The sequence below is a fragment of the Phocoena phocoena genome, chromosome 19 (assembly GCF_963924675.1).
Source record: "Phocoena phocoena chromosome 19, mPhoPho1.1, whole genome shotgun sequence".
Lineage (NCBI taxonomy): Eukaryota > Metazoa > Chordata > Mammalia > Artiodactyla > Phocoenidae > Phocoena > Phocoena phocoena.
Genome location: NC_089237.1, coordinates 17,355,434 through 17,376,979, shown reverse-complemented (window position 1 = coordinate 17,376,979; position 21,546 = coordinate 17,355,434). Strand labels below are relative to the sequence as shown.

The 21,546-nt window shown below is 45.6% G+C and overlaps 1 protein-coding gene across 1 annotated transcript in view; it reads left to right on the top strand.

Annotated features, from left to right (window-relative positions):
• The first annotated feature begins 205 nt into the window (after nt 1-205).
• NMT1 (N-myristoyltransferase 1) overlaps nt 206-21,546 on the top strand; it is a 30,739-nt gene continuing 9,398 nt past the window's right edge. Inside the window, exons 1-5 of the mRNA XM_065896560.1 lie at nt 206-558; nt 11,881-11,989; nt 14,453-14,597; nt 20,538-20,656; nt 21,219-21,310. Of these exons, the coding sequence (XP_065752632.1) occupies nt 428-558; nt 11,881-11,989; nt 14,453-14,597; nt 20,538-20,656; nt 21,219-21,310 (596 nt within the window). The 5' untranslated portion in view covers nt 206-427. The remainder of the gene's footprint in view (nt 559-11,880; nt 11,990-14,452; nt 14,598-20,537; nt 20,657-21,218; nt 21,311-21,546) is intronic.

The window sequence follows — 21,546 nt, the reverse complement described above, 5'->3', positions numbered from 1 at the left end:
TTAACGGCAGCCAATAACGGCTCACCTGCGGCCCAGACACTAGCAAGGGCGGGATGAGGTCAAACCTCGGATTTTGGAGCCCACGCCCCAAACCCTAGACCTGCATCGAACTACAGTTCCCAGCATGCCACGCGGCCGTCCGGGTGGCGGAGCGTGGGCCTCGCCAACCTTGGGCCGCTCTTTCTTCCCGCGCGGCCGAACTCCCAGAACTTCCGGGTAGTGCTGTCTTCCCACCCACGACAGCCTCCCCTCTTGATTTCTGGGTATTGTAGTCCATCTTGTGCCGGTTTCCTGGGAATGACCTTCTCCTAGCTACCGGATACCTTCGCCACAAAAACTACAAAACCCAGAGTGTCGCGCGAGTTCCCCTCGTCCAATAGGAACCCCCCATGTAGTGAGGCGCGGAGGCCGGCTCTCGCAACTCAAGATGGCGGACGAGAGTGATACAGCAGTGAAGCCGCCGGTACCTCCGCTGCCGCAGATGATGGAAGGGAACGGAAACGGCCATGAGCATTGCAGCGATTGCGAGAACGAGGAGGACAACAGCTACAACCGGGGGTAACAAGATCCTCGGAGTCCAATTCCCATCCAGTCCCCCACAACCTGGGTCTCTGGGGTGCGGGGAAGTCATCGGGAGCTTAGTGTATCCCCACCCCCACCTTCTTATTGGCTGAGACATTGGAATCCTGCCTGGCGATTCGTTGCTGTCTTTGTCATTTATCAGGGGTGGGTGGTTAGTATATTAAGACCCAGAGACATTCAATACTTTTATTATATAAAAGTTCTTCTGTGTAATGTTCCACTCGTGTGGCTCAGGCGCGTCCGAGGAAAAGAGCATGTTGGACGATGGTCTTCAGTGGCACAACACAGGTCAATCTAACAGTGCAGTTCAAAAGGAACGTTACTTATAAGGTGTGTGAACAACGTGGTTAGCAGTAAACGAATAATAAAACGTTTCACTGCAGTTCACCTTCAATGAGGAAATTCATCAGGCTATACCAACCATAATTATGTTGTAAAATATCACTACTAGAGAATCCCAGGATATAAACTCACCTTATAAACCCTGCGTAATTACTGTATGATAATGTTTGGATGTATACCGTGTCTGTTGCTCCAAATAATCCATAAGTTTCCTGAACAGCACATAATTAGGTCTTCCAGTATCTTTGCTCTGTTAACTTTGCGAAGTAGCCTGGCGCTTCTAGAAATTGAGTGATGGTGCTTCCTTGGACAGTGTTTGGAAGTGGGTTTAATACTGCATCTCCTGTACTTGAGGGTCTTGCCTACTGGTAACTGTTCCTCGGGTAGAATAAATGCATCAGGCGTTTGAGTGTTGAGCTTTCAAATCAGTGTTCAGTCTTGCAAGCCACACCCTATCATTTCTCTTTCTCCATATTGTTAACAGTGGCTGGCGCTGACGCTTGCTCTCCCTATCTATATTTACATATGTGTTTTCTAACGGAAAGTCATGAGAGACTGTTTTGGGTGTATAACTTTGGCTGAGTCTTTGGTAGTCTGATTTTCATAGCCATCCTGTCATTTGCTGTATCGGTTGGTGGTAGTTCTGGAGGAAAAAGTAGAAGGTTGAGACCTTTGGATAAACTTTAAAGAGAAATTCTGCTACCTTAAGGCAGTGGGAGAACAAAGGATTATTTAAGTGGTTTATAAGTGGCTTGTGATGAAATCTTAGGTTAAAAGGTCTAGCTTTATGTTCTTCAATCAGCTTTAAAAACCACAAGAAGAATGTAGGGGAAAAGGAAGCTTGTCAAATTTGGTTTTTATAGGACTGTGTTCTTTTGCACACAGATCTCATGTAATGAAAGCCTTGTTTGGAAGTGTGAGATTCCTGAGAAAGGAAGAGCTGAGAAAGAGGAAGTAGGAACAGGAAGGAGGGAAAGTGCAGCCCTTCTGAGTAGAGATTCCAGTCATATGTGAGAGTTCTTGAATTTGAAATTCGTTTCAGAAGTGAAAGTATGGCTTCATCTTTGCTGTGTGTGTAGTTGCTTTTAGTTTTCTATGCTAAACTGTCGCCTTGACCAGTGTCTGTAGCTCGTTAATTGGTTTATAGTCTATGAATCACTTTGCAAGACTGTTTGGCGGAAAGTTCTGTGTTTTATTTAAAGTACAACAAAGTGGTAACCTAAAAAAAAACCTTTGGAGGTGTGTTGTTGTTGTACATGGTTATGGTCTGGGTGAACAAATTCAGTTTTTTAGCAGCCCGAATCTAGATATCTGTATAAATAAGTTTGGAGGTGGCAGGTGAAAAACAGGACCCAGCCTGGAGGACAGAGTCTAGTTCTGACACTTAGCATCTGGGATGGAGTCAACATTTTTCCATCAGTTGTCAGAGGAGACAGTTTTGGGAAGAAGCTGTGTGGTATGATGGGAAAAGCATAGACTTTGGAATCATTCAAACCTGAGTTCAAAGCCTGGTTCTGACACTTAATAGTCCTGTGACCTTGGGAAAGTTAGTTAGCCTCCAGTTGTAAAGGTTAAATCGCATAATATCTGAAGCAGCCTTCCCCTTTCCTTTTATTCTTCAAATCTTTCCTGTTCTCCTTCCCCTGGCTTGCCCCCCCAATCACATACTGTATTTTTTTGTAGCTTTTATCATGACAGTAGTTAAATAACATTCATGTCCAGTCCATGTCTTACCTACTGTGAGGTCTCAGAACAGGGATCCTGTCTTTGAGATGCCTGGCAGTTAGTGGGTGTTAATGAGTGTTTGCTGGATGAATGAATGACAAATGTTGAGGTTCGTAGCCCAGTGTTAGTGGAACTTCATTTCTCCTCACTGAGGGGAAGGAAGGATGTCATATTTTCTTACATGTACACTTCCTTTTCGCAAATAAGTCTCGTAAGCCTTACTACAGTTTTTGTGAAATAATCCACAGATATCAAGGATCCTTCAATTTTTCGTGGTAGTTTTCCACTGTTTTTTGGCTTCTTGAAATTTTTCTTGCCTTTACTTAATATTAGTTTAAATGTTTTCAAAAGTTATAAAAGAATTGAAGGGGAATATCTCCTTTTCATGGTAACAGTTCTAAAAGACAGTATGCAATAAAAGTTAATGATAGTTCAAACTAACCCTGGTTCTCTTGGGCCTTTCAGGATGGGCTCAGTGCTTTACACTAGTGAAGTGAAATGCGTTCATGTACTGGAATAATAGGAAATGCGGTTCTGCTAGTTCTTACATCCCTTCTTTGTGTAGAAGTTTAGTTCTTGATTTTTTTAGTCATGTGTTTCTTCCATAATTAAATATTTGGTGAGTATAAATTTCATGTATACATATAAGCACACATGTGCACGTGTGCACATATAGTATATAGGTGTGTGTGTGTATGTATCTGCCTGCAGTTTTTCTGCTATTTTTTTTTAAAATCCACTCAACAGAGGAAAGAAAGAGGGGTAGGGTTCCACCCCTACCCCCTCCCCAGTAACTTGCCTGGCATAAGTTACCGTGAGCAATTGAGTGGAGAGTCAGACTAAGATCATCTTTATGCTGTATCTCCCTGCAGGTCATGATTCATCTATGGGTTTAATTTGCTTGTTTGGTTTTTCCCCTTTTTAAAATTAAAAAAAAAAAAATTTTTTTTTTATTGGAGTATAGTTGCTTTACAGTGTTGTGTTAGTTTCTGCTTCTTGTTTGTTTTTAGTGAGAGACTTATCGCTAAAGAAGAAATCTTATCAGCCGGCAGTAGATTTTAATTGTGCGATAACAAACAAGTAAAGTATCTGGGTGTTTTGGAAAGGGAAAACTTTTAGACTATTTAGTTTGTAGGATTCGTTCCTAGAATTTATTCTGCAGTGTCATCGATACCACCGAGATGCTGGGAAGCCATGGATCAAGAATGCTTTGATAAGGGATGTCTGTTTCCCATTCTGTTCTCTTACTCCATGGGGACAGGTTAATATGGGTTCTTAAAAGTTTTCTTCACTTCCTAATCATGAGATATTATCCTTTATGAAGAAACTTAAGAGGAAAGAAAGGTCTTTTCGAATGGAATTCCATAAAGCTATCCTTACTTGCTTCTGTTTTATTCTTCAGATTCTCCAAGAGTGGCTCTTTCCACATTTATTTGATGGCTTATAGCTGTATCTGGCTCTTAGAAGAAGAAATCTTTTTAGTTCCTTTTTCTTAATTTCTCTCTTCAGCTTTTGGTTTTTCAAAACTAGATCAAAGCAGAAATGAAAAGAGAAACCTCATCACTGATATCAAATAAGTGTTCTAATTTTATTTCCCAATTAAGTGGCATTTAAAAAGAAACTAATCAAGAGCTGCTTCAGAGAGAAGGGACTGGAGAGCAGAAGAAATGAAAAGTAAATGAGAGCCTATTTCAGGGAGACTGCTGTTCATGGCAAACCAGTTTTGCTGATTTTTCACATTGTTTAACGTGCTCACTCTAAAATTTCCCAGCTTTACTAAGTCTGCCATTAACCCTTTCCCTGCAGAGTCCATAAGTTTTGGGACCATAAATTTAGTAATTTTAGGAGGATGCTGCTTTAGCTCTTCCTTTTAACCTTCTATCTGAAATCTCTGCCCTGCAAGCCTCTCTTCCAGTTCCCCCAGGATGGTGCTCTTGTGATTGTTGCATTTAAGGCACACAAACACTATGTTCTCTCTTGAGAGCACAAAACAAAACGAAACTAATATTCTTCAACAGGGTCGGTACTTGTTTCAGAATTTTTTCTACTGCTGCTTTCTTCGAGAGGGAGCTAAGGAGGGTTCACTGTTGTTAAGTGTTCAATAAATGTTCTCTGTTGCTAGCATTACTATGTGCTGGGCACTGTGTTAAGCCCTTTACATGGATTATCTCATGTAGACTTCACTTATAAAGACTGATTTAGCTTTTGTAATGAGGCTCTCATTACACCTCTCCCTTTGACACCCAGGAGGATCCATTCTGAACTTGCTGGATTTCTTTTCCCTCCTACATTGACTCCTTCCTCCTGACTCTGCAGCAGTGTGAGTCCTGTCTTTGGATGCATTCAGTAACCCATGGACTTTCCCAAACTAGGGAGCCAGTTGGTGATGGAGGTGACCGGCCCCTCTAAACCGTCCTTGATAGACTGATATCTTTTTCAGAGTTCATTCCAGTGTGTGAAGTTGCTGCCAGCATTGAGTCACTGCTCTGAAAATTACTGAAAATGGTCTCTGAACCGCACTTGACTTGACCTAGGAGTTGCCAGGTTACAGTCTAGCTCACCAAACCAACCCAGAGTATGTAGAATTTACATTTCTGTCTCATTCCCACTGTAAACTACTTAATGTATCAGAGCTTTTGTGACCCGTAAAGACCAATTTTCCTTCATGACAGGAATTGGCTTGTGCACGCTCAAGATTCTGGCTCACCATCCCTGGGAGGGCAGAGGGTGGCAGTAAAAGCAGCCTTTTGTCATCCCTTGCCACAAACTGCTGTTCTTTTCACAGGTCTCCTGGGTACCTTGATGGCAGTAGTAGAGTGTTTTTATTTTTACAGTAATTTAGGACTCACAAGCAGCTTTTTATAAGAATAACTGATTGGTGGGAGTTTGCAAAGTTTGGGGGATTGCATTAAGGGATCCTGCAGTCTCAGCACAAGGACCGGCAGCTGATACTGATTCATGCCATGTGGTTTCCACCTGGGCCCCCTTGTAAATGCCATTGCATTCACCTGGCTTTGGGCCTTCTGAATGCTGTACCGATAGGATTGCTGGTAAATCATACCTCATGAATAAATTGATTTGCAGAAGGGGAGTTCCCTGGCAGTCCAGTGGTTAGGACTTGGTGCTTTCACTGCTGTGACCCTGGGTTCAGTCCCTGGTCCAGGAACTAAGATCCTGCAAGCCACTGGCATGGCCAAAAAAATTTGATTTGCAGAAGGATTTCCTGATGTCTACAAGTAGAATCAAAAGGATGTTAGAGGCTAGGATTTATTAAGTTTCTCTGGAAATTTTGAATTTTAGCCTAAAAACTTAACTTCCAGATTTTAGGGGTAGAAAACAGGTAACCAAAAGTCATGAATTTTATTTTCTGAACTCTTTTTTTCTTTTGATCTCATAATCAAAACTAAACCATGGTCTGTGTTTAAGACATTGGAACCGTTCGAAGTCGTTAAAGTGCAGCTTTTTTGTTTTAACTCTTATAGAAATAGAACAGGTCCTAAGGAGGGAGAAGACAATGAATAAGAAAGTTGATAATTTAATAAGAAAGTTGATAATTTAAAATCTCAAACAGTGGCTCAAAAGAGCACAGCATCGCCACTGCTTTCATAGAATGTTAACACAGCTGTCCTATGGAAACATTGCTGAAGATGTTTTGCTGACCCTCTTTTGGGTTCTAGCTTTTCAGGGTTTTATTTTAGTCTGTTGTGCCTGGAAAGCATCAGTCAGGCACGTATTTGTTGAACTGTCAACTGTGTGCTCAGCATAACTAGGGATGCTGTGGGAAACAGCTGTGAAAGATATGGTCCCTGTACCAGGAAAATGTTTATCTCATTGGGAAGCCAGGCAGCAACACATTATATATATAAAGTATTAAATTGTGTGGGAGATCATAATCTTAAAACAGATGGACATCAATGAGAATGAGAGCTGGAGGAGTCAGGGAGGCTTTCTGGATAAAACATGGCTCCCTCTCCTCGTTGCCTTTACTGTCTGCTCCTCTGATAAGCAAGAATTTGTTTTAGGGCTTTCGAAGGTTCTCAGGTAAATTCTCACGGGGAATGAGACTTCAGTGTTTGGGGAGGAATGGGCCAAGTGGTTAGATTGGTGACTTGTCCCTGGGTACTAGTTGGTTAGTTGATGCCTCACGTCCCTGGGCCTTGGTTTCCTCTTCTGTAAACAACAGGTTAAGCCAGATGGCCCTGAGATTCCTTCCAGCTCTGGTGGTTTAGCTCCCAGGAAAACAGCTTCTGTCCCTCAGCCACGTACCTTTGAGTGGATTTTGTTATCAGTAGGATTAAGAGGAGGCCTGTGTCATGGACCTGCACTGCTGCTGTTATCTGGAGGTTGGCAGCTCGAGCTGCTCTCTGTCAGCTTGCCCTTGCCTCCCACCAGCACACACTCTGGTGCTGCATTCTATTTCTAGAAATAAGTACTGAAGTTCATTTTCCATCTCCTCCCCCAGCCCTGACTTTATTTTATTATTTATTTATTTACATTTTATTTTTGGCAGCGTTGCGTCTTCATCGCTGCACACGGGCTTTCTCTAGTTGCGGCGAGCGGGGGGCTGCTGTTCGTTGCGGTGCGCGGGCTTCTCATCGCGGTGTCTTGTTGCACAGCATGGGCTCTAGGCGCACGGGCTTCAGTAGTTGTGGCACGCAGGCTCAGTAGTTGTGGCTCGCGGGCTCTAGAGCGCAGGCTCAGTAGTTGTGGCACACGGGCTTAGTTGCTCCGCGGCATGTGGGATCTTCCTGGACCAGGGCTCGAACCCGTGTCCCTGCACTGGCAGGCAGATTCTTAACCACTCCGCCACCAGGGAGGTCCCCAGCCCTGACTTTATACCAGAGCATCCATAGGATTTCTTACATGTTTGGACTTAGAATATTTCGACTTTCATTTAAAAAGGACATTTCTTGATTACTGTACTTCTCTGTTCCTGGTTTGTCATTCTGCTTATTCATCCCATATTCACTAGGTTGGTCGTTAGTGACTTGAGTTGATCAACTTTAGAATGTACATTTCAAAATTTTTATGTGAATTCCCGCCTCCCTTTCCACTGCAGGCAGCCCCTCCCCCCCAAAAAAAGGGGGCAAGTTTCACTAATTCTCTGCTCATTATTTTGGAACCAAATGAACCAAAGTTAGACTTTGATTTGCTGTATTCCAAGGTTTTGGCCAGTCCCTTTGAAGTATGTTAAGGTGACTGGCATGTTTAGAGAGATCTCTGAGAGATTTCTGTTTTAATTTGCGGAGTCCCAGCATGCCCAGGGATACTCACCCAGTGGGTATGGACTCCAGGTCCCTTTAAAAATGAAGCCAACTTCTTTTGAGAAGGACCAGCCTAGCTTCCGTGGGGTCGTTTGGTTCGGTTCTTCCCAAATCCAGATTGAAGCCATCCTGTGAAATGGTATTGGCTTCCTAAAAACCTACTCTCGAGGCCTCTGAGCTTGGTTTCTTATGGATAATTAAAGGTGTTATAATCACCTGGAGAGCTAACCCTACTGTGCTCCTTGGAAGTCTCTTCTCCGAGTCAGTTGTCTTCCTGTTTGGGTTGTTGACTGTCAAACCATGTTGAGCTCATAGTGTTCTCATGAATATGGCTCAATACCTGGTAGCTCAGGGACACGTGACTTTTTTAAAAACTTTCCTTTGTTCTTCAGGTGTCTCCGTATTCTTGATGTACAAATTGAGACAGGATTGTTGCTCAGTAGCTGCATGTGCAAATTCAAGCCAATCCAAGGAAAATGAAAGTAGCTCTTTGGTTTTAGTTTGGGTCTTGGAGTTTGCTGGGCACTTTTATTAGTAATGCATAAAACAGAACAAGAGTTCTACCCAGGGTCTGTCCACAAAAATGGGGTCCATAAAGAGATGGCTACACGGAAGTGGCTCCACTGAATAGCGAGAGCAAAGGCAGGAAGGGAGTTTTTAGCGATTTTGCCTATTTGTGAAGATGTCTACAGTCGGAGGAAGTAATTGCTTCTATTTTCCTTATGTGAAATTGTGTTTAGTAAGTATTCAGTTAGTTAATATGCAGCAGTTCTTCACTTTAACCTTTTTGATTCTTTTTTCCATAAAAACAGTTCTTATGGTAATTCATATACAGGGACCAGATAATTCATTCCATAAGCTGAAATGAATAAGGACTTATAAATTGTCTTAACAGTGGAATGCTGCTTTGTCTCCTGCCATCAACCAGCTTTTTGTTTTTTTTAATTTATTATATTTTTGGCTGCTTTGGGTCTTCATTGCTGCGCACAGGCTTTCTCTAGTTGCGGCGAGTGGGGGCTGCTCTTCGTTGTGGTGCGCGGGCTTCTCATTGCGGTGGCTTCTCTTGTTGTGGAGCACGGGCTCTAGGCACGCGGGCTTCAGTAGTTGCAGCACGCAGGCTCAGTAGTTGTGGCACACGGGCTTAGTTGCTCTGTGGCATGTGAGATCGAACCCGTGTTCCCTCTATTGGCAGGTGGATTCTTAACCACTGAGCCACCATGGAAGTCCCCATCAACCAGCTTTTAAACTTATAATGCTGCATACAATCCGGAGACTGAAGTGAGAATGTCTCTGGAATCAGAAAACCACACAGGCTTGTCGTAGGCTGCGAACAGGCCTGTGCATAATAACAAAATTGAGATAATAAGAGGAAAGCTTTATCTTCAGTCTGTAAATGGCTTTATGGTTCCTATTCTTTGCCATGGCCTTGGGGGTTTTGCTGAGCATCTGGTTTTAAGGTGTTTACCTTATTCCCCCTCTGAATGTTATCATCGGTCTTCCTTCCGTGTTATGCCTTGTGTGTCCCATTAATATGGTATCTAGGAGGTGCACTTGCATCTGGATGTCAGAACCTTACACTTCGACTAACGTCAGGACCTTACTTGCTTTCCCTGACTTTAGTCTTTCTGCAGCAGGGGCCTGGTGAGAGGCCTGGCCCCACGGGTGCAGGCACAGTTATTCCCAAGCAGGGGAAGTAAGGGTGGATGAGCTAGATGGGAACTGAATGTGATGGGCCGAGGGGAAAGTGGGGCTTGATACCTTCCAGAATAAGAAGCTGCTGTCACTGTAGGCTTTCAAGCGTGGGAGGGACTCATGGAAAGCCATTTTCACAGAGGTGAGTCCCACTGCTGTGTAGAGTTTAGGAGGAGACAGAGAAGTTGTGATGTCAGGGAGATCCAGGAAAGGCTGGAGATAACTTTAGTCCAAGTGCAAAGTTGTGAAGTCTGGATGCAAGCACTCCTAACAAGACTAGGACAAGAGAAATCTGAGGACATTCTGCAACGGGAAATAGCAGCACGTTGCCTTCTCCCTATACAGTACCATGTGCTATGAGATGATAATTAATGTTCATAATAACTCCAAGGCACGTTAAGACCATGAAGCCTTTCTGAATTATAAAGTAAAGCTTAAATGATACTTACCATATGGTATGTAAAATGTATTTTATACTGTTTGAATTCTTTGAAAAATTGATTATCTAGACTGTACAGCTAAAATAAAAGCCTGCACTTAGCTGATTCTGCAGGTTAGGGTCCACTGTACCCTTGTGTTTGACTCCTAATTTAGACTTTTTAATGGAAGATTTCAAGGGAGGATGGCAGAGTAATAGTCCGGCATTACTCCCAGTCTGACAATGCCCAAATCAATTTAGACATGGCAAAAACCAACTACAACAGTAAATTAGGGGGCTTCCCTGGTGGTGCAGTGGTTAAGAATCTGCCTGCCAATGCAGGGGACACGGGTTCAAGCCCTGGTCCAGGAAGATCCCACATGCCGCAGAGCAACTAAGCCCGTGCGCCACAACTACTGAGCCTGCCCTCTAGAGCCCATGCGCCACAACTACTGAGCCTGCCCTCTAGAGCCTGTGAGCCACAACTACTGAAGCCCGTGCACCTAGAGCCCGTGCACTGCAACAAGAGAAGCCACCGCAATGAGAAGCACGCGCACCTCAATGAAGAGTAGGCCCCGCTCGCCGCAGCTAGAGAAAGCCCACACGCAGCAATGGAGACCCAACACAGCCATAAGTACATACATACATGCATACATAAATCTATTAAAAAACCAGTAATTAGGAAAGCAGCCTGCAAGCTCAACCTTAAAATTCATCAATAAAATGAAGGAAACCCAGAATCAAAACTATTATCCTAAAATCAACAGGAATTGGGAAAAAACATTTGGGAGCAAATGAATGGAAAATGTTAGCAAAACACAGTATAATATGTGATTTGTGTCTCAAAAATATTGGGAGACAATACAGAAAACGATAACGAAAGCCTGTAGGAAACTGTTAAATGTGGCTAAGAAACTGTTTTTGCTGCCTTCACTGGGTGACTCATGCGGAGGGAAAGCTGCATGAGAAATCCCCGTTACTGTGGCTCACGGGCACACACGTGTCATGTACGTCTCCTCTTAGCAGGGGTGGCTCGGTGTTCATTGTTGTTGTTTTCCCAAGATTCCTAGTGCCGTGTTTTGCTGGTGGTGATCACCCAGTCTGAGCCGGCTGGTAGTTGTTCTCAGTCCTACAGGCCTGATTTAGGCATTTCTCATGAGCGTTTGACTATTTTGGACACAGATCACAGCAACATTAAACTACCTTTTTCCTTGTTCCTTCCTCCCTTTCCAGTACTGCTTTGTGCTTTAGGTCCAGATGGGGCAACTCAGAAAACCTAATGCGTCAGGAGGGTGGGAGCGGAAGTGAGGGAGAGTTTCCAGAAGACCACTTTGGGCTGTCATCCCTTTAAATTCCAGGCTCTAAGGAAGTGTTGGTGGTATGAATGCCCTGTTAACAATTATCATTTGCCTTTGCTGCCAGCAACCTGGCAATCTAAAGAAAATAACCATTGGAATTCCCTGACTGTCCAGTGGTTGGGTCTCCACGCTTTTCACTGTTGTGGGCCCGGGTTTGATCCCTGCGGGGAACTAGGATCCCGCAAGCCACGTGACGCGGTCAAAAGTGAAAGAAAATAAACCGCATAAAATAAAAGCAAGAACAGAAAAGGTCCTTTCAAACAAATAGGCCATCCCTTGCACATTGCTCCCTCCCTGGGCTCTGGTGGGAGTGGAGAAGAGAGCTGTGTCTGCGGGTGTCCTCCAAGTGCCCCTTCTGGGGCCTGGATTCTCTGGTCTGCTTCTGAAGCCAACAGGCTTGATTAAGGAGGGTCTGGCTCTACAGAAAGCTCTTTGTCAGTGTAGCTCAAAACAGATGATTTTTTAAAAACCCTGCATCAGTATTTACTTTGTCTTACAGTGGTTTGAGTCCAGCCAATGACACTGGAGCCAAAAAGAAGAAAAAGAAACAAAAAAAGAAGAAAGAGAAAGGCAGTGAGACAGATTCAGCCCAGGATCAGCCTGTGAAGGTAACAAGGAGGCTCTGTTTTCTGGTGACAGAGTCACTTTTTCAGATGAGAGGGTGTTGGGGTAAATGTATAGGAAGTGTGGATTGACAGTCTCCACTGGTATTACTTCAAGAGGGAGGAGTTGGATCCCTCTGCTGTCCTCTGCTGCCCTAGACCTAGGTGTTGAAACTGCTATCCTACCTTAAAAGGCACAGCACGTTAGACATTGACTCCCAAGCCTGGTGCCCCCTCAGAATGTATAGGTGCATACCTGCATGGGGTGTTGTGCTATGTGCCAGAGAGCGATTCCCTTGTGACCGCCCCTGTGGCCTAGAGCAGTGGTTCTCGGCCTTTTCTGTCTTCAGTCCCCACCACTATGAGAATGAAAGGCCTGTTCCTATTAAGGCAGACCTTTATATATTGCAAGCATTCTGTTGATGCTATAGTTATTGTAATGAGAACTGAGACTCCCACAGAGCCCATTTCTGAGTTCCATAGTTGAGAACCATTGGCCTAGAACTTACCTCTGAGACTGACACACCGACACAAAACCCAGAAGTATGGGTAAGGATTGTTTTGTTTCTTAAATAAAGCCACATTAAAAAAAGAAAACCTTTTATTTCAGGTAGGTGCTGTCCTCTTCAAAGTAGGCCCTGGAGGAAGCTCGAAACATATCCATAATTCTTTTAGAATTGCCTCAGTTTACAAGCCTCACAAGAAATCCAGTCTCATTATTCCAGTATACCCACCCCTTGCTTTTTGCCTCGAAAGTCATACTCCAACTTGAATCTCCTACCTTATTGAGATATGGCTTTAAGTAATTTTTTTGATATTTTCAATACCAAACCCACTGTGAAAAAAAAAATACTACCGTTATTGACCACCACGCTGGCCAGCTAGGTTCTTGCCAGGCACATGGTTTAAATTAACCCCAACCTTCAATTTCTCCGCAGGGTAGGTGGGGGTCTTCCCATTTTAAAGATGAGAGGAGGTGGTTTACCCAGGTCTTTCAGTCAGGAATCCTAGCCCAAGCCCATGCTTTGGCTTTAGGGATTCTTGTTTGTTTCTTTGTTTGTCTGGGGGTGGGTGTTTGGATGACTCCAGGGGGGTTTGAACTGAAACCTTTATCAAAATGGTTCACTTTGAGATTAGAAAATCTCAACGAAACACCATTTATATAGCCGTTCTGTTTTTCTCTTTATGAGAGTGTTGGAATACATAGTAAAGAATTTAGAAAAAAACATAGCAAGAGGAAGAAAATGAAAATCATTTCCAGTTCTACCTCCCAGGAATAAGCAATGTAAATATATTGGTTTGTATTCTCTCTTTCCTTCACAATTTCAATGAAAAAAAGGTGTAGGAAAGTAGAAGTATTAGAAGTTATGGGTATTTGTATAATCTCAAGCTGGACATAAGATCCAGAAGCCATAAAAGAAAAAGTGACAAATTTCAAACTTCTCTGTGAAAGTCAAGAGGTAAATAACAAACTGGGCAAATACTTGCAATACATGAATCGGTAAATTTAAGATAATGAAATGAGTAGGCCATTCACAAAGAAAAAAATAAAGGTTTTTATATGAAAAGATGGTTAAATTTGAAATGAAAATTAAAGCAACATTTTTTTTTCCCTAGATTGGCAGAGATTAAGATTTGGTAAATCTGATGATGAGGGTCTTGAGAAACATACTCCCATACACTGTTCACTGGGTTAATTGATATTCTCTTTTTAGAGAGTAAGTTGGCAATATATATAATCTCAAACATGTATCTCCTTTTACCCAGCAAGCCTCCTTTCTTAAACTTTATCCTGTAGAAATACGTATTCAGTGAGCAAAAATAGATGTAGAAGAAAGTTCATTGCAGCATTGTCTGTAAAACTGAAGACCAGAATCACCAAAATGCCATTGGTAGGGGGTTGGCCAGATATATTGTAGTCTGTGCACGCAGGGGACTCAGTTGTTGGAATGGGCAGGTCCATGTGACTGCGTGGAACGGTCTCTAAGACATAGTGTTTAAAGAAGAACAGTCAGTAAAATAATACTGTACGATCCAATTTGAGTTTTTGAAAATTGTGTGTGTGTTTGGAACTTGCATGAAAAAAGTCTGAAATTATATTTGCCTCTTCTCACCCTACCTCCCAAATTTAAGACTGTTCATGACAAGGATTATACTTGAGGGATGGGACTGTTGGGTTTTTTATCTTCTGTGTGTTTTGACATTTCTGCATTGTTTGAAATTTTACACTAAGCCATGTTTTGCCGTCAACCATCGTAAGACTAAGAAGAGGAGAAACCCTGTAGGAAGCACCTCCCTATCATACTGCTCGTCGTCAACCACTCCTTCTCCACTTGTACTTCAACAGCTGACCTCTCAGGAACCACACCGCTTCTTTGAGTTGTACCCCCTTAACTCTTGGACTTGAATGAATCAAAAGTGTTTATTAATATAATGGGCCTTTTCTCTCCCCAACTTTGTCTTGTTCAGATGAACTCTTTGCCAGCAGAGAGGATCCAGGAAATACAGAAGGCCATTGAACTTTTTTCGGTAGGTCAGGGACCTGCGAAAACCATGGAGGAGGCTAGCAAACGAAGCTACCAGTTCTGGGACACGCAGCCCGTCCCCAAACTGGGTATGTATTTGCTTTCTTCCCCAGGCGAAGGCGAAGGCAAAGGCAAAGGCAAGGGCAAGGGCGAGGGATGTGCCTCGGCCATGCTGAGGGTTCTATGCTGGATTTGTGAGGGAGGACGAGAGAGTTCTGTTGTTCCTTGGTGGTTGTTTTTAGAGGACAGTCTTTACAGTGCAGTTCAGAAAAGACTGTTGTTCCGGGACCTTATCATTTCACAGTAACACATGCTGAGAACAAATAATGGTCCTCTTAGTCCATCATCATCCAGTCTAAACCTACGAAGAAAAACAGGGCATTGGCCCGTGATGAGTGGGGATGTGTGCTCATGGACCTGTCTTCCCACATAGATTTTATGGAGAGACTTGTTTATCTGGGCAAGTGTTTAATCTGGAGTGGGCCCGTCCCCAGCCTCTTCCCCTTGTCTCTCAGACAGTGCGTGCTTAATAGATGCAAAATAATTGGACATTCTGCTTAACAGTGATAGTTTAATTCCACCTGGAATACCATATGCAGGTTTGGTCGGCGCCTCTTTAAAAAGCTACGATGAGCTCTCAAAGGAGTGGGGCAGGTAGAAAATAAAAGGATTCTGGAAGAGACTGGTCGTAGCAGAGTTAGAGAGGCCTGCTGAGACTGAGCCACAGCTCACCTTGACGGCTGACTTCAGAGGGTGTTACTGACAGGACGTTTTTGCAGTGGGTTGCATCATGCCCCTAGACCCATTGCTAGCCCAGTTCCTATTTTCTATGTGACTGGGAAAGTAGGTATGTTGAAAAAACGTGTGTTAACGACAAACATGAGTGACCTTCAGGCTGTCCATGTTACTGCTCCCCTCCAGTGACACAGTGAGATTTGACAGTGTGTTCGGTGGGGAAGAGCGGGGTGAGGGCAGAATGAAAGCCTGGTGAGGGGAGAGGGGCAGCTGTGCCCAAGGAGAGTCGTCTACTCCAGAGTGTGCCCCTCCGGCCCGCAGGATGGACATTGCTTAAGAGCTTGTAGAAATGCAGAATCTCAAGCCCCAGACCTGCAGAATCAGAACGTGCAGGGGATTTGTGTCCACTCTGAAAGTTTGAGAAGCTCTGCTCTGGAGCAGATGCAGTTTGTAGACAGCTTAGTCGCAATCCAGAAGCAAGCTGAGACGTGCCCCCCAGAGGGTGCAAAGCAAAGCAGTGCCTGGGTGGTTGTGAGTCGTGAATCAGCAGCAGGCACTGTTCTAGAACCCTGCCCTCGCCCATCCACCAGGACTGTTGAGCTGTCCCGGTCAGCCAGGTCCCAGGCCACCAGCTAAGCCCTCCAGCGAGGCTTTGGGTCACAGCAACACTATTCTTAGGGTATTACAGGTAACGGGCCCCGACGACCACTCCCCCACGAAGCAGCAGGAAGAATCGGGAGCCACACGCTCCACCTCTGAGTGAATTGCACGAAGAGGCATCCGGCCTGGGGGGCTGCTCTGCACCTTGGCTGTTTTCAGATGGGGTTTTGGTTTGATTTTATTTTTCATTAAGAATTTGCAAATGGGTGACTTTGCTCCATTCTTCGTAGACATGGAACCTGGTGAAGAGGCCAGTTGGGATTAATGGGCTTCTCTTCTGCTTTAGCTCATTTACTCGTTGATGTTTGCCTCAGTTTCTCCACCCGTATGTAGACAGTACTCCCGTTTTGTTCTCAGAAAGCTCGTGACAAAGCCACGCTGTTGCTCACAGGGACCTGGACGGCCTCGGGAAGGTGGACTGAGGCTGTTGTTTCTTCTCGACGTGCCTTCTGGGCAGTGTGTGGTGTGGGGCTCGGTGGAAGAGTGATCACTCCAAGCTTCTGGCCAGTCTGCCTTTCAGGTCCGCGGTCAGTCAGGTCCAAATAAAGGATTCCTTTGTGTCTGTGAGTCAGCCCATAGAAAGTACCACATTATAGGCATCAGTTGGTCCACGTGGCTGAGGTGTCACCCCACTTCTGCTTCTGACTGTCCTTAGGGTAGAGTGATTTATAGCTTCTTGCTTTAATTTTTTCCACTTAACTGGGGGCTAATAATTGTGAGACTCAAGCATATCAAGTGTACTGTGTTTGCAGCACTCCCCAACTTGTGGTGAGAGATTGTATTTCACTCAAAAGACTTAGAATTCTTTAGGAGTTTAAAATCATCTGGGACTTCCCTGGTGGCGCAGTGGTTAAGAATCCTCCTGCCAATGCAGGGAACACGGGTTCAAGCCCTGGTCCGGGAAGACCCCACATGCCGCGGAGCAGCTAAGCCCGTGCGCCACAACTACTGAGCCTGTGCTCCAGAGCTCATGAGCCACAACTACTGAGCCCGCGTGCCACAGCTACTGAAGCCTGCGTGCCTAGAGCCCATGCTCCGCAGCAAGAGAAGCCACTGCAATGAGAAGCCTGCGCACCGCAACAAAGAGTAGCCCCTGCTCTCTGCAACTGGAGAATGCCTGCACGTAGCAACGAAGACCCAACGCAGCCCCAAATAAATAAATAAATGTATTTTTTTTTAAAAAATCATCCTAAGCTCACCATTGAAAGGCCTGTAAACAGCCAGTGTCTTCAGCTGTATAACAATTCTTTGTGCTCCCAGATCAACTTTTGATCTCCCTTTTCAGACCACGTCCTTCTTCTTTTTCAGTCACCCCTTTTCCTGCGCTAGTGGCGGGGTGAGGAATCCTTTTACTTTGCCTGACCTTAGTGGGGTGGAATCTGGCCACTGTTAGATTAGTTTAAAAAGTAACTCCTGAAGAAAGGGGAGAAGGCGGACTCGTACTTGGTTGCCCCGGGCCCTGAGAGAGAAGCTTCCCCACTTTGTCCCTTGTCCTGCTCGTTTGGCTTAAGGTCTCCCAGATCTCATATTCTTTTCTCCCAAGTCCTTCACAGGTGCACTGTGGCGCTTAGTTTTGGATCTCGGTGTCGGAAGGCAGAGAGAGAATTTGGGGGTAGAGTGTACAGAAAGAAACCCGTTGAAAGTCCAGGGTTTCCTTTCAGAGTCCCCAGTGTCCTCCTCAGCTGCTCGCCGGCTCACGGTGGCCTAGAGACAGTTGGCTGCGTTCCTGCCATGCTCTGCAGAGCAGCCCACGCCAACTCAGCCAGAGGCGCTCAGGAGCCGTTAGAAGGTGGCAGGCAGGCCAGTCTCCACCGAGCAGCGCAGGCAGGAGCCCTGGGCCGCTCCCAGCTTTGCTGGCACCCCAGACCGCGAGTCTCTTCAAAGTGCTTCTGCTTTCTCAGTGTTTGCTCTAACTCTGCCTTGTCAGCTATGTCTTGCAGATGGCACACAGCCTTGAGATAACCTGTGAGAGCTGGTTTGTCAACACGTAGATTAAGGCTTACCAATTGAATATTGTATAAAAGTTCACTCAGCAATGTCACTTGACAAGCGCTTATTGAGTGCTCTTTGTAAAATTCAAATCTCAGGATGTCACTCCTCCCTCCCCTCCCCCTTAAAGACGCGTTCAGGATGTCCCACAGCCTTGAGGATGAAGTCCAGCCTCGGCAGTAGCTCGCAGGGTCCTCCACGATTGGTCCCCGCTCTCCTCTTCAGCCTCCTCTCCTAGTTTCCTTCCTTCCCTCACTTCATCTCCAGGCCTTGACTGTGCTGTTCCCTCAGTGTACCCACCCTCCCTGCCCCACCCAGTCCACTCCTGCCTAATTCCTAATTATCCTTGAGATCACATCTTTAGATATTTCTTCTGAGAGGTCTTTCCTGACCCCTCCCCCTCCTACCATACTTCATTGTCGTGGACTCTCATTATACTGAGTGACAGGTGCCTGCTTGCTTGTCTCTTTGGTACCCATGATGATGAGGACCTACGTCCATTTCATTCGCCAGCTCCTGCCCCAGAGCTGGAGCATTCTAGGATTCTGTGAACACGTGGTGAAGGCGCAAATGGAAATGCTCGGTGCATGCAGGACCTAGTAACCAGCCTAAATGAAATGATTTGGCCTTGAGACTATTGTCATGTAGTGGCAAAGACCACCAGTGTCTTGTCCATGAAATCATTTAGGGGAAAAAAATGGATAAAAAAGTTCTGAAGTTTAAAAATGCCTTTTGGAGGGCTTCCCTGGTGGCGCAGTGGTTAAGAATCCGCCTGCCCGTGCAGGGGACATGGGTTCGAGCCCTGGTCCGGGGAGATCCCACATGCCGCGAAGCAACCTAAGCCTGTGCGCCACAGCTGCTGAGCTTGTGCTCTAGATCCCACGAGCCACAACCGCTGAGCCCGCGTGCCACAACTACTGAAGCCCACGCACCTAGAGCCTGTGCACTGCAACAAGAGAAGCCACTGCAATGAGAAGCCTGCGCACCGCAATGAAGAGTAGCCCCTGCTCGCCGCAACTAGAGAAAGCTCGTGTACAGCAATGAAGACCCAACACAGCCATAGATAGATAAGTGAAAACGTCTTTTGCAAAGGGTATAAGTTCAAAACAAGATAGGGAAAATTGATTAGCACCTAGACTAGAGTAGAAATCCTTGGTACTTTCCAAGGGTCCAGCCCTTGGCTTGGTAGGCTCAAAAAGTTATACGTGGCAGGGAATTGAAAGTGGATTGACTTATATTAAACCAATTCACAAGGGCTGCTTTATGAATTAATCAAAAGGCCAATTTCTAAACCAGGGAAAAAATATATATAACCGCTCTCCCAAGGAAACCTATTTGGGAGCAGCTTATAAATAAGAATTAGCTGGATTCTTCCCTGCTGTGTCCCCATTGTTGCCTGTACTTTGCAATTTGTGACCCTTAGCACGTTGGTAATGACTCATTTCTTGAATATTTCCCCAGAAGATGGTGCATCTTGTGAGGCCAGGGACCTTGTCTTTTCCCAGCTCTGTCCTGGTACGCCATGTCTGACTGGTGTTCAGTAAATGTGCCGGGCGAGAGTTAGATGGTCAGTCCTGATGGTGTTGTGCTCAGCTCATGGCTGGATGCAGCCGTTTCCACTACACCTGCCCCACAGATCCATCACTGGGAGGGTCCACAGCTTCCTGTTACACGTTAGAATGGTGTGTTTGGGCCAGGAGTCCGAATGTCAGTAAAAGCATGAACTGAGTGCCTAGAATGTACAGAGCCTTGTGCTGGGAGCCGTGTACTGAGTGGTCCCCTGAAAAGACTGTTTTCAAAATGTACTAAACATTTCATTCTTCTAAGTTGTGAACATGAATGAGCTCTGGATTGTAGAATCTGCCAGGGCCGAATAATTCCAGGGGCCAAAGTTAAGCGGCTGATTTGTCTGAGTTTATCAGATAGGTCTGATTTGGCTGGGGTTGGGAATCAGGGCTCTGTCTTCTCAGCACCCCCCTCACTTTCTATGTACTCCACAGGGGAAGGGTGTCTGTCCCGGGTGGAGATGTCCCATCAGAGGGTAACTTCCCGGCAGCGTGGTGTAGACTCAGTGATTCAGCCCGAAGGCGCTCACAGGGCTCTGTAAACACCGAGGGCCTGAGCTGGCAGCGGCAGTTAACTGGCCCACGTTGTTCAAAGCCAAGGCTGGCGGGGCCCAGAGTGAGCCTGGCGCCTGGACGCCATTGTCTAGCTCAGGAATAGGCCCAGTATGTTGTTGTTGCTGTTGACACAAAAGCGGCCTTGTTGCAGCTCCTTACAAATCCATCCAGGTCGATGGGCCCGGGCCAGGGCCATGACAGCACTCTACACCAACCAGGAGGCAGGGAGCCAAACTAGTCAAGATAAATGTTTGTCATTCAGGAACCAAAGGGAGATTTAAAAGAATGTCCAAGAAACCAACCACCTTGGATCCCACTGATGGTTCTTAAGTTTGGCCATGAATTGGCCCTCAGCTAGGGGCCAAGGGTAGCTGGAGAGATGGTCTGCAGTTGCCAAGAACAGAGTGTTCTTGAGATGGAGGGCTCCTAGGGATAGGAGGAATTTGCTGAGGTCAGTCTTTGAGCTGAGCCCCTTGCTTCCCTAGGAGGCCGAGGGTGAGGCTTATGGCTATGCTCTTCTTCCAGGGGAAGTCGTGAACACACATGGTCCCGTGGAACCTGACAAAGACAGCATCCGCCAGGAGCCCTACACGCTGCCCCAGGACTTCGCCTGGGATGCCTTGGACCTGGGGGACCGTGGTGTGGTGAGTAGGCCTGGGTGGGCCAGGAGTGTGGACCGGCTGCCACTTTCACGAACAGGCCTGCAGTCACATCGAGACGGCTTCTACTCAGGCCTTCCTCAAGGGCTGTCTTAAGAGTTGAGCCAAGCAGGTCTGAGCAGAGCCCCGACCCGTTGCCCCTGGGGTCTGCCCACGACTCCACATAAATAGCTCTTGGCTTCTCTGGCAGGTTGAGAGTTAACCCCTGCCACTCCCCAAGGCAGATACCTTTTCTTCATGCTTTCATTTTTCTTGTTCAATCCATTTATTCAGTCCCTTGTCTTAACAATGGAGTGGTTGGTTAGTTGGATGACATTCTTGGTCTGCCCCTTCATGTACTTAAGTCTGCCACTCTACCCTTGGTGGCTCAGTTTCCTATTAAGCACTAGGGTGCTTCTTCCAGGAGTCCCTGCCATGAAAAGGATTTGTGAGATTAAACATAATTTTTGGTAGTTTGCCTTGTCCTGAAAGGCTTGGAGCCCCAGGGTACTGGAGTTCGTCCCCACCCCTGGCAGAATACCTCTAAGGCAGCTCCTCCTCTCCGCAGCTGAAAGAACTCTACACCCTCCTGAATGAGAATTATGTGGAAGATGATGACAACATGTTCCGATTTGATTATTCTCCCGAATTTCTTTTGTGGTGAGTTGTAAGGGCTTTCTTATTAAGGTTCCAGAGCCAGGCATAGAGCAGAACAACGACAGGGCACCAGATTTTTCATCCCTGCTAAGAGCCATCCTTTTAATGACAAATTAGTATGCGATTTTTGAGTTTCTGCATCTGAAGGAGACTTGCTTCTCGTGGAGCTTAGAATCGAAACCTTATTTAAGACAGAATGACTGGGTGAGGGATTCCTTTATGGAATTGGTACCCAGAAG